Source organism: Hyposmocoma kahamanoa, unplaced genomic scaffold (assembly GCF_003589595.1).
Source record: "Hyposmocoma kahamanoa isolate Upper Pololo Valley unplaced genomic scaffold, ASM358959v1 99879, whole genome shotgun sequence".
In the NCBI taxonomy this organism is placed as follows: domain Eukaryota; kingdom Metazoa; phylum Arthropoda; class Insecta; order Lepidoptera; family Cosmopterigidae; genus Hyposmocoma; species Hyposmocoma kahamanoa.
Genome location: NW_020656077.1, coordinates 6,408,242 through 6,425,448, shown reverse-complemented (window position 1 = coordinate 6,425,448; position 17,207 = coordinate 6,408,242). Strand labels below are relative to the sequence as shown.

Here is a 17,207-nt window from a genome sequence, read left to right as displayed (position 1 = left end):
CATTGTATCTTTAATAAATAAAGTCATGAAATAAATTTAAAAACGTAACAGGGGTGTAGGCACGTTAGCATTTTGTTAAACGGGAATTTTACGGTTGTCGAAGATGTGCTATACCTTTTTTTTTTTTATAGACATATCTTGAAAACGTCATTTTTTAAGCTACTGCTCGTTCACTGCGCTGACCTCCCTGAGAAGAATGAGCAAGAAACCCTAGGGATTGCTCTTTTCAAATAAACTTAAATGCTATGGAATACACCTTGAGTCATAATTGTGTGGAATCTAGACTCATGTTGTCTTTCCATACGTCTTTATCTAACACATACTCTTCAATTTTGTAATATCTTTTCAATTAACATACTTTTAATGTGAGTTTCAAACTTAGGAAATGATAACCTTCATTAACCTCCGGAATCTTATTGTAAAAACGTATACAGTTCCCCATAAAAGAATCGTTAACCTTAGTTAAACGAAATCGTAGTACCATGGGTTTGGACTAGTTGTAAGGTTAATATTATGGATATCTTCTTTCTTAACGAAGTTATGTATATTTTTACGGGCATACAAAATATTTGAGTAAATGTAATGTGATGCCATAGCCATGTAGCGATACAGTGTTGCGGTACCCTCAGATATTTATATTGTCAGTTTTACAACAGGATGGAGTTTTAGATACCTTGTTGAATTTTTGACTTTAGTCATTTAGTCAAAAACGTGACAGATCGACGGTGAATAAGATATGTAACAAAATTTTGTGTTTTTTTGCCAGAAAGGGCACACTCGTCACTGGTCTCTGGACATGGTGGTCCGCGATTCGCCGGTGCCCGAAGAACCTGCCACCTTGATGTATCTTTACATCCAAATGCAGCTCTGTAAGCGAGACAGCCTCTATCACTGGCTGCTGCTTCATAATACCTGGGAGTCTAGAGGGGATGAGGTATTTATATTTTCTTTTTCTACTTGTACATACGTTCGCATTTCTCGCGGTGCGCTCGCATTGCACAACGCGGGTTGTCGCAAAAGTAAAAAAAGTCAAAATCATTTTAATAGCAGTGGAGCTCCTTGTAAAAGAGTTCGTCGAGAGTCTAGGGAAGTACTGCCCCCTTACCTATTTCTGCCGCCAAGTAGTAATGCCAGCATTACTGTGTTCCGGTTTTGAAGGCTACGGGTGCTGGTGAAATTACAGGCACATGGGACTTATCAACTTATGCCTCAGGGTGACGGGCGCAATGGCAGTGCCCCTAAGATCTTTGCAATTTAAAGATCTGAGTGGCACTGCAACTGTTACGTATAGTGACGCTAACCACCAGGCGTACGACTTGTTCGTCCCGCATTTGGTATTATATTAAAAGATTTTTTTCCAATACATTTTTCTAACAAGACGTTATTATACAGGGTGTCCCGGGACGCGACGTCAAGCCGGAACGGGGTGATAGGCCAGGTCATAACTGTTATCAGAAAAATAAAAAATAAAATCTATGTCATGTATTTTAAAAATTATGACCATTTTGAAAAAAATCGAAAAATATACACCCTGTGACGCATTTTCACTTCCCGTTTCTACAAATTTCCACTTTATTTTAATTTTTTTATTATTTTGTAACCCTGAGTAATGCTCCTGTAGCTAGTCGTCTAAAATTTTGACACAACTGCTCTAATTTTGAAAAAAAAATGACACGTTATTCCCATATCAAAAGAGAAATTGAATTTTCGTTCAATTTCAACTCACTCTACCGAAAAAAAAATGTACTACACTGGTTGGGCAAGTAGCTTTAAAAGTTGGCGCATTTTAAGAGGATTCCAAAATGGTATTACACTTGCTACTTTATTTCTTAGATTATGGTGAAATAATTTTTTTTGTGAACAAAACCGGTTTTCAACTATTTTTCATTTCTTATTTTTAAATTTATTTAGTGTACCCAATCCTTCGCTCGGAACGGTAACTATGACATAATTCTTAACGGTAACTATGAGAGAGACGGAGAGAGCTATTCTACGAAGTGTGAGTGAGATAGAGAGTGACGCCGCTAATGTGTGAGATTCATAATTCTAGTATGAGAGAGACGGAGAGAGCTTTTCTACGAAGTGTGAGTGAGATAGAGAGTGACGCCGCTAATGTGTGAGACGGATAGATATTATTCGACTAGTGCGAGCACAATTCACAATAACGACAGTACGTTACGCTACTTCGTTTACTGCGCACCTTTCCGTATTCGTTCGTCTTGATTTCGTACTAACAACCTTTTGCTTCGTTTATTGGACCCCGATTGCTTTTGATTTGGATTTGGACTGTTTAGTTTCTCTTTTTTACGACCTTTGCTTTCTTTTTTCCTCTGGACCACTGTGATTGTGTTGTGACACCATGTCCGTGTACACCGTACAGGAATATGCCAACATGCACCTCATTTATGGGGAATGCAGATGCAATGCTAGTGCTGCAGCTAGACTTTATCGTGAGAGGTACCCAAATGCTGCTCGTCATCCCGATCATCGAGTTTTTACGAATGTGCACCGTTTGCTCTCAGAGGGACGATTCCCAAGCGAAGCGCATAGTGAAAGTAGAAGTTTCCATCATTACGAGGACGTCGTAATGGAAGCAGTGGAAGAAAACCCGAGTTCTTCGGTACGTGGAATTGAAGCAACTACAGGAGTGCCAAAAAGTGTAGCACACCGAATTTTACAATACAATAAACTCCACCCGTTCCATGTACAGAGAGTACAGTCATTACTTGAGCGCGATTATTCACCGAGAGTTGCATTTTGCCAAACAATGCTAGAGAGACACCGAGAAGATCCGCAATTCCTACAAAAAATTTTATGGTCTGATGAATCAACATTTAAAAAAGATGGTTACATGAACTTACATAACCTACACGAGTGGCATGTAGAAAATCCACATTTGATGAGACAAGACAGGTCACAATACCGCTTTAAAGTGAACATGTGGACAGGGATTTTAAATGGGAAAATCATTGGGCCCTATGAGTTGCCAGAGAACTTGGATAGCGAAATTTATTTAGATTTTCTACAAAATCAATTGCCAAATTTACTGGAAGACGTACCATTAAACATTTACAGAGATATGTGGTACCAGCAAGATGGCTGCCCGGCGCATTATGCCCGCTCAGTTAGAGCATACCTCGATGAGGAATACCCGGGCAGGTGGATAGGACGGTCTGGCACAATCTCGTGGCCAGCCCGTTCTCCAGATTTAAATCCACTCGATTTCTTTTACTGGGGAGCAATGAAAGAAAAAGTTTACCGTAAACCAATAGAAGACTTGGCGGAGCTACGTGCGAGAATAGCAGAAGCAGGAGAATTTGTTAATAACGGAAGATTCGCCCGTTTAATATTCCGATCATTTCTCAAAAGATGTCGGGCGTGTATTGCAGCTGAAGGAAAGCATTTTGAACATTTGCTGTAATTTAAATAAAATCATAATTTTACTTAAATAGATTTTTTATTTAATGGAACTATCCTAAGCTCAAAGAAAAAAATAATGATGCCATTAATTTAAATTAGCGGCGTCACTCTCTATCTCAGTCACACTTCGTAGAAAAGCTCTCTCCGTCTCTCTCATACTAGAATTATGAATCTCACACATTAGCGGCGTCACTCTCTATCTCACTCACACTTCGTAGAATAGCTCTCTCCGTCTCTCTCATAGTTACCGTTAAGAATTATGTCATAGTTACCGTTCCGAGCGAAGGATTGGGTACACTAAATAAATTTAAATTAAGAAATAAAAAATAGTTGAAAACCGGTTTTGTTCACAAAAAAAATTATTTCACCATAATCTAAGAAATAAAGTAGCAAGTGTAATACCATTTTGGAATCCTCTTAAAATGCGCCAACTTTTAAAGCTACTTGCCCAACCAGTGTAGTACATTTTTTTTTCGGTAGAGTGAGTTGAAATTGAACGAAAATTCAATTTCTCTTTTGATATGGGAATAACGTGTCATTTTTTTTTTCAAAATTAGAGCAGTTGTGTCAAAATTTTAGACGACTAGCTACAGGAGCATTACTCAGGGTTACAAAATAATAAAAAAAATAAAATAAAGTGGAAATTTGTAGAAACGGGAAGTGAAAATGCGTCACAGGGTGTATATTTTTCGATTTTTTTCAAAATGGTCATAATTTTTAAAATACATGACATAGATTTTATTTTTTATTTTTCTGATAACAGTTATGACCTGGCCTATCACCCCGTTCCGGCTTGACGTCGCGTCCCGGGACACCCTGTATAATTATTAACTGTACTTATGTCTTAAATTGTAAATATTAAATTCTAAATTCTAAGTACTCTCTAATTGTATAGAAACGTAGTCCATTAGCTAAACCGACGTTTTTAGAATAGTGACCTCGTCAAGTGTTTTAAGTGCTCCCATGGATGATTTTTAGCACGCGCTGTTCACATTCCTGTCGTTAAACAATTAAAATTAATTGGTGGTTTTCAATGATACAATTGCAGGTGGTGAGGTCCTTGTTTAGCCAAATAGTATCGGCGGTGGAGTACGTGCACAGCAACAAGCTGATACATCGCGACCTTAAGCCGCGGAATATTCTGTTCTCGCTTGACGGACGGGTGAAGGTAGGGGACTTCGGCCTGGTCACCACTATGGGAGACTGCGCCTCCGATGGTCCAGAACCTGCTCACTATCACTCGCACCAACACGTGCATACTAAAAGCGTTGGTGAGTTTCCGTTTTTAAACTGATTTCAATAAATGTTTGATTAGAAGCAAGTGCTGGAGAAGAATGGAGGGAATCAGTTGGACGGAAAGAAAAACTAAAGAGGAAGTATAAAACATAGTGCTAGAAAAGTGGCGCTTATTAAAGACAATATCGAACCGAAGGCGATAAATGCTTGGCTATCTGCTGGCTCGGTCTGTGACAATTGGCAACAGACGGTGGTTCAAATCCGGCCAGATTTCATAATTTTTTCTTTATGTTATTAAGTTCTAGTTAGTAGCAGTAGAGCTGCTCGTGAAAGAGTAGGTCAAGTGCAGTGCTGCCACCTTACTTATTTTTGCCGCCAAGCATTGGTGAGCATTACTGCATTCTTGTTTGGAAGGGTAAGGGTGCTGGTGAAATTACAGGCACTTGGGACTTGTCGACTTATGTCACAGTGTGAAAAGCGCGGTGGTGGCAGTGCCCCTCAGAACTTTGAGATTTAAAGCTCTGTGTGGCACTGCAACTGTTATGGATAGGCGTGTCGCTTACCACCAGGCGCAGGACTTGTCCGTCCCATCACTTGGTATTATAAAATAAAATAAGATGAAATAAATAATTATTGAATGTCAAGATATTTGACCACCATATTTTATTATTTTTTATGAAATTACTCCAATTATTAATACAAAAATCGAACACAAAAAAAATCCTTCGATCCGGCTGGATCCGAACCAGCGTCTCTCAGCAAACCGCGGCAGACACTATGCAACTAAGACACGGAACGAACCACCAGCACGACCAGAACGAACGACCAGCGGGCCTTCCGAATTGTTCTTATTTATGTTGTTTGATCTTTATCATTAATTGTAGAATAATTGGACTGTGAACTGGCAACCGGTACTATCTCAATTTTCACAACTTTAAAGGTGAAGAAAACATCATTTATATAGTATCTGGTTTATGAAATAAAAAATACGTAGTGTATATTGTATACATGTGTAATAAAAATATTTAAAAACTACGTACTGTTAATTTTTATCCTGTAAAGTTGTCAAAATTGAGATAGTACCGACTGCCAGTTTACAGTCTATGTACTACGTCATCATTCATGTGTGCTTCTCTAAAACTACAATTTGAGCTTATTCAAGCCTGGGCATCAAGTGAAATTATGGCCAAGCGTGCGTGTATTTATGCTAAAAAAATATTATATTAAAATTTTTAGGGACCAAGCTGTACATGTCACCGGAACAGCGTCGCGGCGACCGTAACTACGACTTCAAAGTGGACATCTATTCGTTGGGCCTGATCCTCTTCGAGTTCTACTACCCGTTCAGCTCCGAGCACGAACGGGTCAAATGCTTGAACCAGGTCCGCGATGGAATCTATCCGAAGCAATTCCACAAAAGTCATCCTGAAGAGGTCAGTTGCAACTTCTTTACAAAAAAAAAACTCCTTTTATTCATGTCTCATTATTTCTGGTGTTAATTACCACCTTAATTACAGTGTAAGTAATAAAATAAATAAAAATAGTTTAATGCTTCCTATATCTAGATTAATCCTACATTCGTCTAGCCCATACGTCACCGTGTGCCATATATACTGAAAACTGAAACTAACGAAAGAATATTTTTCAAAAAACTAAAAGACTTCTAATAAATAAATGTTATTATAATATTAATGAATTCCTGAACGGAGTTCAGTTTAGCAAAAAGGCAAATTCGAGAACAGCCCACTTACTCTCTTCTCTTCTACGCTGCTGTTATTGTACGGCTATCACAAATACATACGATATTTTTGGAGAACAATAAATAAGACTTTTCACAATCCTGCCAATGAACACTATGCCATCTTTATTTTTTGGTCAATTTCTGCTATTTTTGTAAACAGCCATATTTATTTACTAATATTGTGCTCCCTGAATTTTGTGAAAAAAGAAACAAAAAACAAAATTGGAAAAATTCCTTCGATCCGGTCGGTCGAAGGAATTTTTTCTGAGTGTTCGATCTTTGTATTAATAATTATAACAAACTAGTGGAGTAATTTCACAAAAATAATTGAATATCAATTCAATAAAAATTTAATTAAAATTGGACAAAAACAAAAAAACGAATTTTGTGAAAAAAAAATAAAGAACACAACAAAAAAAACAAAATAAAAACAATACATAATATCAATTCAATAAAAAAAATGAATACAATGAATAGCGACGTCTCTAGCCGGGACTGGTAGATGTAAAAGCATTTAACTGGGTGACGAAATATCATAGATTTCTCACAGGTGGCGCTACGGTTAAAAGTCGTTGAAAAACCAAAATACAACGATACGACGCAAGCGCATAGAAAAATTCGTGAAGTCCGCTGGTTCATTCCGTGGCTTAGTTGGTATAGCGTCTGGCACGGTATGCTAGAAGACGTCGGTTCGAATCCGGCCGGATCGAAGTAATGTTATCTGAGTGTTCGATCTTTGTATTAATAATTATAACAAACTAATGGAGTAATTTCACATAAAATAATTCAATAAAATTTAAATACAAAACAATTAAGTTGGCGTAAGTGTTCATTGGAGGTATCGGACATGACATCTTTAATAATTCTTCAGTCATAATGACAATGAGAAAAATATATAAACGAAAACGATTCAGATACGACTTCGTTATCCAAGAGCATTTACGGAGTTAGTCGGTGAAATAGATCATAAGAAAAATGCAAATCCTTCATATACATTTTTAAGACTTTAAAGACCTACAATATAGGAATGCATTAGTCTTGCATTAAAATAACTTAATAAAACTGAACAAAATCCAGACTTTATTTAAAATGTTAAGAGATTTCCATGTAATAACATTCTTGCTTTGTAAGCAATAGGACGTTCGGTAACTTTCATTCGATAACTGGGGTCTTTAATAACGTTTGTAGCCTTTGCCGGTCGAGAAGTTCGAGTAATCGTACGGGTGTGGCGTCATTTTGGTTCGGTTTCGAATACGACAATTTGACGTTCGATTCGGGTGTAGGGAATAAAAATGAAAAGAAATTTTACGATATTTAAACGAATCGGTCGACAACTGAGTTATCGTAAGGTTCTGAGTCGACTCCCAGTTCAGAGCGCCGACTGGCCAGTTTGTTTGAGGTTGGCAGTGTAGTTCTGGTGGAAATAAACTTTCTTACAGAGCCCATTGCCAATTGAAATGTGTTTCTATTAGCTGGTGCCCGCTACTTCAGTCTGCGTATGAGTACTTTGAGTATCCTACTGTACTACCTACTCGAAAAATGATTGGTTCACGTTTAAACTTTTATCCCCTACTTCACCCCTGATTTATTTTTGTGACAAAAAAGTCATTGACTTACAAATAAATGGACGACGGGTCTAATACAAAAACCACGAAAAAAATGTCCCAAGTCAACCTATTTAAACGTAGTGACATGTAAAGGAATATGAAAAAGCTAAAACGTTGAATTTTAATTGTAATGTCATCGCAGTACTGTCTAATTTTGTTTGCTTCGCTGTCAGTCGAACAAACGAAGACTAAAGCGTGAATGACGCTCTGTATACGACTTAAACGCCCTATAAGTTCGGACACTTATTAGCGCGGACCCGACGTCCATATAATTGTAAGTCAATGCAAAAAATAGTATAAAATACATCAAATTTGGTTTCAGTGCTTTAGGCGGGAAATCTTAACAGACAGAGTTACTTTCGCATTTATTTATATTTCGGATTAGGCCCTGATGAGGTGGAAATCTCAGGTAATTGCAAATCTTACATTTTTCCCAGATGGAGGTGCTAAAGCTGATGTTAAGCGAGGACCCATCGCTGCGTCCGACGGCCGCTGAACTGCGGACTCGACCGCCACTATACGAACACCCGATCGTCCCTCCTTGCGCCGTGGTGACCACTTAGCGGCAAACTAATGTACACCTAGACAGTACATTCAAGCATTTTAAATCACACGCGTGTTAATAATCGTTTAGGCCCGGCGCCCACAAACGGGACGGCACGGGACTGCAAGGGATTTTTAGGTAACGAATAATAATATACCTTAGGATTATGACAGTATAGTTGATAATTATCGTAGCTGCAAAATAAAGCTGCGGTATGCTTAGGGAAGCTTCGGAAGTCGACCTAATATTGATTCGTCGTTTCGATCCGTCGTTTCAGACTGATAGAAATGACGAATCAATATTTATGTTTATATTGTTAACGATTAACTTGAATGCCACGGGAGTAGCGATGGGTCGATAAAATCGATCGCCTGCTCATCTTCTTGACATACTTTAAAATGAAAGAAAAAGCTTAAACAAATTAATTATTGTACGTAGTAGTTGCCTCTACGGCGTAGGTGTCCCCTAGATCTCTTCACTCCTCTCTTCCCCTTAGTCATCCAATCTGGTCCGATTTTTTCTGTGAAAATGTCTCTTCGTATTAGATTTTGTCTACCTTGACTTCTTTTACTGTTCCTTGGGATTCATTCTGTGATAATTTATGTCCATCTGCTCCCGTAGCATGGCTACGCATGATAGTCGCGACGCGAACTATAAAATTGAAATAAGCACGCGCTATTGGCTATATAAATTAGATCTGATTGAGATAGCCATGCTGCGGGGGCAAGTATTATCTAACCTACAGATAGGGCCTGCCCATTTCTATTTTAGTTGGCGTATTTTATCCGATGCATCCTGTATTTTTGTGTTTTCCTTATAACTTGGTTTTTAATTTTGCCAGATCTATCAAACTTCTCTCCATCTTCCGCTAGCAGATTGCCACTCTTTCTTCGTCTATTTCTCTTAAAGACCAAGTTTGGCAAATATGTTAAGCAAGGTAATATCGCTATTTCTTATCTTTCTTTTTATACATACTGTAATGTCTATATTTTTCATCATTTCAGTGAGACTCCAATATTTTGTCCAAGCTAGCGTGATTCTCCTGTTTATCTCTTTCTCCTTACAGTCGTCAAATACACCAGGAAAACATACTCACTCACATACACTATGTTAGCATTGTTCACTATGACAATCGTCTGTATATAGGGGCCTTTACGATCGCATTTAATTTGCATTTTCTCTGGACACTACTTGTGAAATGGATCCTAAAATCATGTATTCATATACATGATTTCATATTCTGATTTTCATTTAAGTGGGTTTTGCTTACGTGAAATCGGTAGTTGTAAATACGGCATAATATATCACAAATTGTATATGAGGTCTACGCCGCGCGCGACTATTCCAAACTCATATGGTACGAATTAATAAGTAAATTAGATTCGATTTCATATATCACCTTGTTTTAATGCACTATATATTTATAATATAAATATAATTTGTAATATAAATATATATTGTTAAACGTAATGGTCTACTGTAGTAGGTACTTCTGCTATATTTATCATTATCACAAAATGTTAACAACAAACAGTTCACACAAACAAGTCGATAAGTTCTCGAGTTTCATTTGCGATAAAGGTGGACGCAGCTTCAGAGTCAAGGCAGAGAGGTTTCCTTCGTAATAAATGGTGTGTACTATTTTTTTTTATGACGAAGTAAATTGACAATCGCAGAATTGCCATTTTTCGTAAAATTTTAAATAGTCATGTAGTAGTTGTCGACAGTTTTATCGATAAATTGTGAAGGAGATAAAATTTTGCAGAAACTTAAGAATAGTGAATATAATGATGTTCTAAAGATTAATAATTACATTATTGCCTTCTTTTTACTTTTAACAGGTGGCCTATTAGTACCGGAATCAATCCGTGTAGTACGCAGGCACGGTTTATTCTTCCAAGATGAATATGAATTTGTATTTAAACTAGCTGGCGCCCGCGATCTCGTCTGCGTAGAATAAGAACTTCGAGTAGCCTACTGTAGCATACTAATTTTCATAATTCTATTGATTGTCCATACACATTTTCAATCTTTCTTTCACCCCCTTAAAAATTTATTTTTGTGACAAAAAGTAGCCTAAGTCCCATATATAGGTAATAAAATTCGATAAAATTGGTTACTCAGCTCCGGCCTGACAACGTTACAGACGGAGTTACTTCCGCATTTCTAATATTAGTTTGGATGAAACAAGTTTGGTCATTTATTGCGTAAACGTGACCAATATTTAGGCTTAAGTTATATTGCCATTATAACATAATGGAAGAGTATTTTTGTAATAAGATTGTGAATAGCATAATGAATTTTATTTTAATTGTGCAACGCACAAACCAGGGTTGAAGCTGATGAAGGTTTTTTACATATCAACCGATGCTGATTTTATGTATTTAAAAAAAACGCCAAAAATGTATAGCCTCACTGAATCTATCTACATGAAAAAGCTTTCTATTTTCTTGAGTATTGTAATAAAAGATTATTATTTCAATGATTTTTAGACATTTATTTACAAAATAATCAATCTGCATTAAAATAATTAGTCTGCCTAGGTTAATCGTTCTAGAATTTTATCAGAATTATATTTTAAAAACAACAGCTTGGCTTCTTTTTCGGCTTACAGTTTGTTTCTGGGAGGTTTGTAAATTATTCCATAGTGCCTTTTAGGTCATGTCACGACTCGAACACCCGCAACAAATATCAGCATCGATGAGTGCGAATGTGGATATTTTAGTTTATGCAGATTATCCGCGGATGTCGATGCTTATATTCGTAACAACCCTAGTACAAACTACCCTAACCCTAAACCCTAGCACAGTACATACGAAGCGAGCATTACAAAGACTGTGCGAGATCTGTTTTTTGACTCGTATCTAGTTTGTACGTTACACAAACAACATAAAGTTTATTATGCTATGGTTACATAAACTCACTTCCATTTCCTTCCGCAGTAATGTCAATTGCGCCACAGACGATTGTCGATGGAATATTAAATCGATTGTAATCACTAGCGGCATGTAAGTTGGCAACCCTTTTGCATATTGAACTATCCATTTTGCTTCACCTTTGGAAAATAAAAATCAAACAAGTGCAGTTCAAATACTTAACCTTGACAGTGTCTCACAATGAAGAAATAACAAGTGCTCTACAATTTCACCGTTAATGACCCGGCAAGCCTTATCGACTTGTGCTTAACAGCACAGTTTTTGATGAGCAATTCGTATAGTGCGAAAATATCTAAAATTTGCGGTATGGCCAAGACGGACCTATTGGCATCATAAATGTATTTTGTTTTTGTATTATTAAGCAATATGCTGTGTCGTAAATTGTATGCATTCCACTGGATACGGCGTCGTCGGAATTAGAATGCTATCTGAATGTTTAACATAAACAAACTGCACTCTGTTATATTGCTGCGTCATGTTCTAAAAGCTCATACATTATCCAGGTGTGTCTAGAAATTATTAGTTCCTTATTACTCTATTGACTGTGAAGATTGCCTAACAGGCAATCTTCTGATCTCTTTACCAAAAGACTCGCCCCACGAACAAAAATGCTATAAATCCGCTTTTTGCTTAGATACGTGTACATAACAAAGTCAAAAAGCTTTTGACAAATCTATTGCATTGAAAAAAAAAGCTGTAAGCCTCAATTTACATTGCTGCGGAACGGAATGGAAGCGAATGTTTGTAACCATTGGCATAATGAACTTTATGTCAATTGTGTAACGTATTGGCCTAGCGCTAAACAGAAACGGTTCCTGAGGTAGCTGCACGGTGCGGGAGGAGTGGCAGTTTACGTAACAGTGACGTCACGCAGCAGAATGGATAATTTCAACAAGATTTTTCTGACGACTTATCTGTTCAAACTAGATACGAGCCAAAAAGCGTGTCGCGCGACTTGCGGAGAATTCTCACACAGGCAACAGGCAAACCATAATGCTATGTGGAATTTCGTTACAAAACTTCCATTCCAGTCCGCGGTACTAGTGTAATCCCCAGTGATACTAGCATCAGGACCCCCATTAGCCAAAAGTATTACAAAGACGGTTTCTACGCCGTGGTTCCGGGAACCCATGACGTATTCAAGGCAAGGCCAAGGCTAAGAAAAGCCCCGTAAACACCCAAAAAAGATTAACAGGAAACCCTACACATCATCACAACAGTCCAAATAATGTGTGAAATACTTACTTTGTATTTCATAGTTATTTGGGAATATTTTAATTTTAAATATTAGATATTGCATGTTTACTTGTTAAGGTCGTTTTCTATAGTCAGTGATTAGATTTAAGTAATGCAGTTGAAAATAAGACACTACATTATCTCGTAATTATTATCTCGTCTTTGCCTTCATTTTGTTTGTATCCCGTGAATAATGTATGGCAATAATTTTTATAATTTAACAATATTATTATTAATAGTAAAGTTATAAGAAATTGGAAGACTGGGCCAGTTTGATGGTTATTTTGGGATTGGAGTATTTAAACATAGTGTACTATAAGGCAACCCATACGAAAGCATACAAAATAATAGCTTGTAGGCGATTTGATAGCTATGCGTTGGGTATGTAAGCAACTAGGAGAAGTAATTTTTAGCTCCATTTGTAATAATATTACATAAGAGCCTTAGCACACTGGTGATTTGTGAGCGATTTCAATGCTAGGCGAGAGCGCGGCGGGCTGACAACACCTTAAAAACGGAACTACTCATTTTAATACCAATCACCGTTGTATATGAATTCACCTAGTGGAGTCGTTGATCTCATTGGAACATTTTTGCGATTTTCATTAGAATCCAACCCTTTCCTTCATATGCATATTATACCTCCTATAATGAAGGTATATTATATCCAACGCGAGGCCATCTATAGTTCGTTTTTTTAGAATTAGAAAAACAAAGAAGCGATTGGTCGTTTCTTTAGACAACAAATTATAGGAAAGGAAAACATCGCGAGAATTAATGATAAATGACATTTACGAATAATATGGCGTTGTTTTATAAAAAAGTTTAAATATTTGGAACCTTTGTTTTTTAAGTTCTTTGTAATAGATTAAGTATGTAAAGATGGAAATTTTTAATTTAATCTTTAGTGATTACTATAATTATAAAAAAAAAACGAAATAAATAAAGAAGTTTGAGAATTTTGTTTCACGGTATTCATTAAATTACTTTGCTTACAAAGTGACTGAATTAAATGGCTCCTGATAAAAGACTCAACATTTTCTTCTGTCTAATGCCAAAAAATGTAAAATCGAGGACAAGATGTACGCATGTGATGTGAAAATTATGAGAATAGTAAAGGGCGTAAGATATGCGTAAAAGCGACGCCACGCGGGCGTTGCGTTGACGCGACGCTATGCTTTCAGCGCTCCTGGTACCACACGAACAATGCGATGTCGCCTTTTTTTGACACTGACAATGCAGTGTCGCATAATTACGAACCTCAGCACCCCTCCCTGCTTCGTCTCCTGACCCCTTGTTCGATGCACATGCGTTCTGTAATCGCGCGCCGTTTCAACGTACCATGTGACACGTAGTTCTAATTGATGTATAATACAAGTAATATAACGCAGCATCATCGCTCAGGCATCGCAACGCGTCGTGTGGCATCAGTCAAACATGTGTTTTGTAAAGGTGTCCGCCCACTGTAGCTTCAAGCATGCAGTTTGTGTGGGGTAGAATTGAAGCGTACTGACAACTGTAACATTAAATCTATTGAATATACGTGTTATTAAAATTTTCTTTGTTCGTTTTCGTGTCGAAAAGTCGTGTTTTATACTTTCATTTAATTTTTAAAATATTTTAATTCTTTTTTAAAATTTTGAAGTTTCTTAATGCAACAATGAATAATGACTTTAAAGTATATAAATTAAACAAATTTGTATCACGCTTTATACTCGTTATTTTAGATAAAATTATTCGACATCACGTAATTAATAGATTCAGGAGTTACTTTGAGGAAGTGCATGTTAATAAAAATGGAAGTTAATTAATTTGCTACTCCGCGAACCTAGTGAGGGTTAAATCGTGCAAAATAGCTGCGCTTGTGTTAAATATTTTTTCATGTAGTTAATTTTCCCACCCTCCCTCCGCATAAAATTAATAGCAATCAACAGCACTTGAGGATGTCTCGTGGAGAGGCGAAACACGTGTCGGGTATATTTGGTGGTGGTGTTTGTGACTTTAGTTGCGCTAGTGTTGTTTATTTTATTAATTTTATACGAAGGGAGAGTGGAAAATTAACTGCATAAAAAATATTCAACACAAGTGCAGCTATTTTGCACGATTTAACCTTCACTAGGTTCGCAAAGTACCAAATTAATTAACTTCCATTTTTAATCGTTCGACATCGTATTTATTTGTTTTGGCTATCATTATATCACACCCCTCATGGGAGAATGGCATAAGTTACTAACAGCTGTAAGTGTTGTATTTTTTTCACTCTGTATATTTAAGGCAATGGTTGTTCAATAGCATTTTGTAATCCCAGCTTTGGAGCTATTCAAGTTTTTTAATTATGATACATTGTAATAATGTATTACTTGACATTGTAATCTTGCTCGTTAGTTTGTTGTGTAATTTAATAGTACATTGTTGCAGAGCCCGGGAAGTAAGGGATTGCTGGACGAGTATGAGTTACAAGGACGAGCGCCAGTGAGGCCTTGTAATAATACGAGTCAAACAATTCCCGTTCCGGCCGAAGCATGGTATAGACATTTTCTCAAACAATGTGAGGGAATAATATAAGACTAAAGACAGGAAGATCTATAATAGAAAAAGTAAAAAAATATTAATTAATATTAAAAGTAATAATTTGACGTGTTTGAATAGCTAAATGTTAATGTTTTTTCCAAGCCCATTAATGGTAGTTTGCTGAACTTCTGATGATGTGTTTGAATGTGTATCTATTACTTAATATTAAAAGTAATAATGTGACGTGTTTGAATAGTTAAATGTTAATGTTTTTTCCAAGCCCACTAATGGTAGTCTGCTGAACTTCTGATGATGTGTTTCAATGTATCTATTACTGTATTTTCGTTAAGCTCTTCACACTAACACTCATTTTCGCGGCCAAAATACAAAATGTTAAAAAATTTAGTATAAATGTTACCGCCTTTTTCTTTTTTTTGAGTAAGTGGTACAGGTAGGTATTTTTATTTCTCGCAATAATGAACACTGGGTAGTTGGCTGTATGAGTTTTCTTTTGCCTGTTTCCATAGTTCATTATAAGCAGGTAGATATAAAAGTTTAGAGAAGTGGACAGTAATTGATTTTCATACTTTGCAGGCCTTGGCCGGGAAGAAATCGCATGGTCCACAAATGACAAACTTTCCGTGTTCGTTCTTTGAAAGTAATACAAACATTTCCGAGCATGTTTGAGAAAAAAATATTGATTTACATATAGGGTTTACGAACCTATACAACCCGACACATTTCTTGATAAACGTGTACAGTCAATAGCATATTTACCTTGACGACCTGAATCAATAGCGTATTTGATTTGACGTAGTAGAATGTCATAGAGTCATAGAGTTGCATTTAAATCATAAGTATCAAGTTTAACTTGCACTTGACATGTCGGTAACAGAATATCGTAACTGTACTTAAGTAATCAATTGAAAGATTACCCTAATGTTTAGATGTATAAGATAAATGTTTGAACAGACATTTTATTGAATTAAAAGATTGGACTCCCATGAGGCAGCCCAATCAATAAATTCTTCAGCTGTCTTATTTATTCTATATTGAAACTTTTTGCGTATTTTATAATCTCCTGACAACGTTTTAAATAAAGGTACACATAAGCACTTCCGTTTGAGATAATTTTATTAATTACAGCTTTTTTATTTTGTTTAATGCAGTAGAACATTTTTTTTATAATATCAAGTGACGGGACGAACAAGTCGTGGACTCAGATCTCAAATCGCAAAGATCGGCCTCTACGATCTCTAGGATCTGCCACTACGCCCGTCACTCTGACACAGGTTGACATGTCCCATTTGGCTGTAATTTCACGAGTTCACCTACCCTTTAAAACCGGAACGCAGTAATGCTCATATTACTGCTCGCCGGCAGAAATAGGTGGCAGTACTTCCTTGGACGAACTCTTTCACAAGAAGCTCTACTGCTACTGGACATATAACAAACTATACTTAGTTAATGCCTCCCTGGTCAAACGGCATCGAGTGTGTAACCAGAAATAGAGACGAAATAAGGGCCATATATTCCTGGTAACACATTAGCGATACAGCTGTTATAAATATCAACTGTCGTTTGCACTGAAACATAGACAGACCAACTACTGACCTGTGTGTACGTCTACGTATATTCCAAAAAAAGATAATATCTCTAACAATGCCGTGCTGTTCTATTCAGTGGTGTGGTAAAAACAGCAAAACATCTAAATACAAAACAAACGAAGTCACATTTCATCGGTAATTAAATATTTAATTTTGCAATTTTCGTCCATTATAGCAAAGCTCAAGTTAACTGGTCGATTTGAAGTGAAACAGTTGACGACACCCGTCAATTGTTTCGAACTCGGGCTGGCCAATCGGAGTGCAGTTGTCACAGTAAAGATATGGCAGAATAGTTTTCAAACAAATTAAATGACATTTCGTCTCTATTTCTGGTTATATACTCGATGTCAAACGGTTACCACGCCAGAC

At 36.7% G+C, this 17,207-nt stretch overlaps 1 protein-coding gene across 1 annotated transcript in view; it reads left to right on the top strand.

The window, feature by feature from the left end:
• The window catches only part of LOC113239332 (eukaryotic translation initiation factor 2-alpha kinase-like), a 48,722-nt gene extending 39,938 nt beyond the window's left edge, over positions 1 to 8,784 (top strand). Inside the window, exons 12-15 of the mRNA XM_026476281.1 lie at positions 767 to 934; positions 4,469 to 4,691; positions 5,893 to 6,089; positions 8,442 to 8,784. Coding sequence (XP_026332066.1) covers positions 767 to 934; positions 4,469 to 4,691; positions 5,893 to 6,089; positions 8,442 to 8,567 — 714 coding nt within the window. The 3' untranslated portion in view covers positions 8,568 to 8,784. The remainder of the gene's footprint in view (positions 1 to 766; positions 935 to 4,468; positions 4,692 to 5,892; positions 6,090 to 8,441) is intronic.
• Positions 8,785 to 17,207: the final 8,423 nt, after the last annotated feature.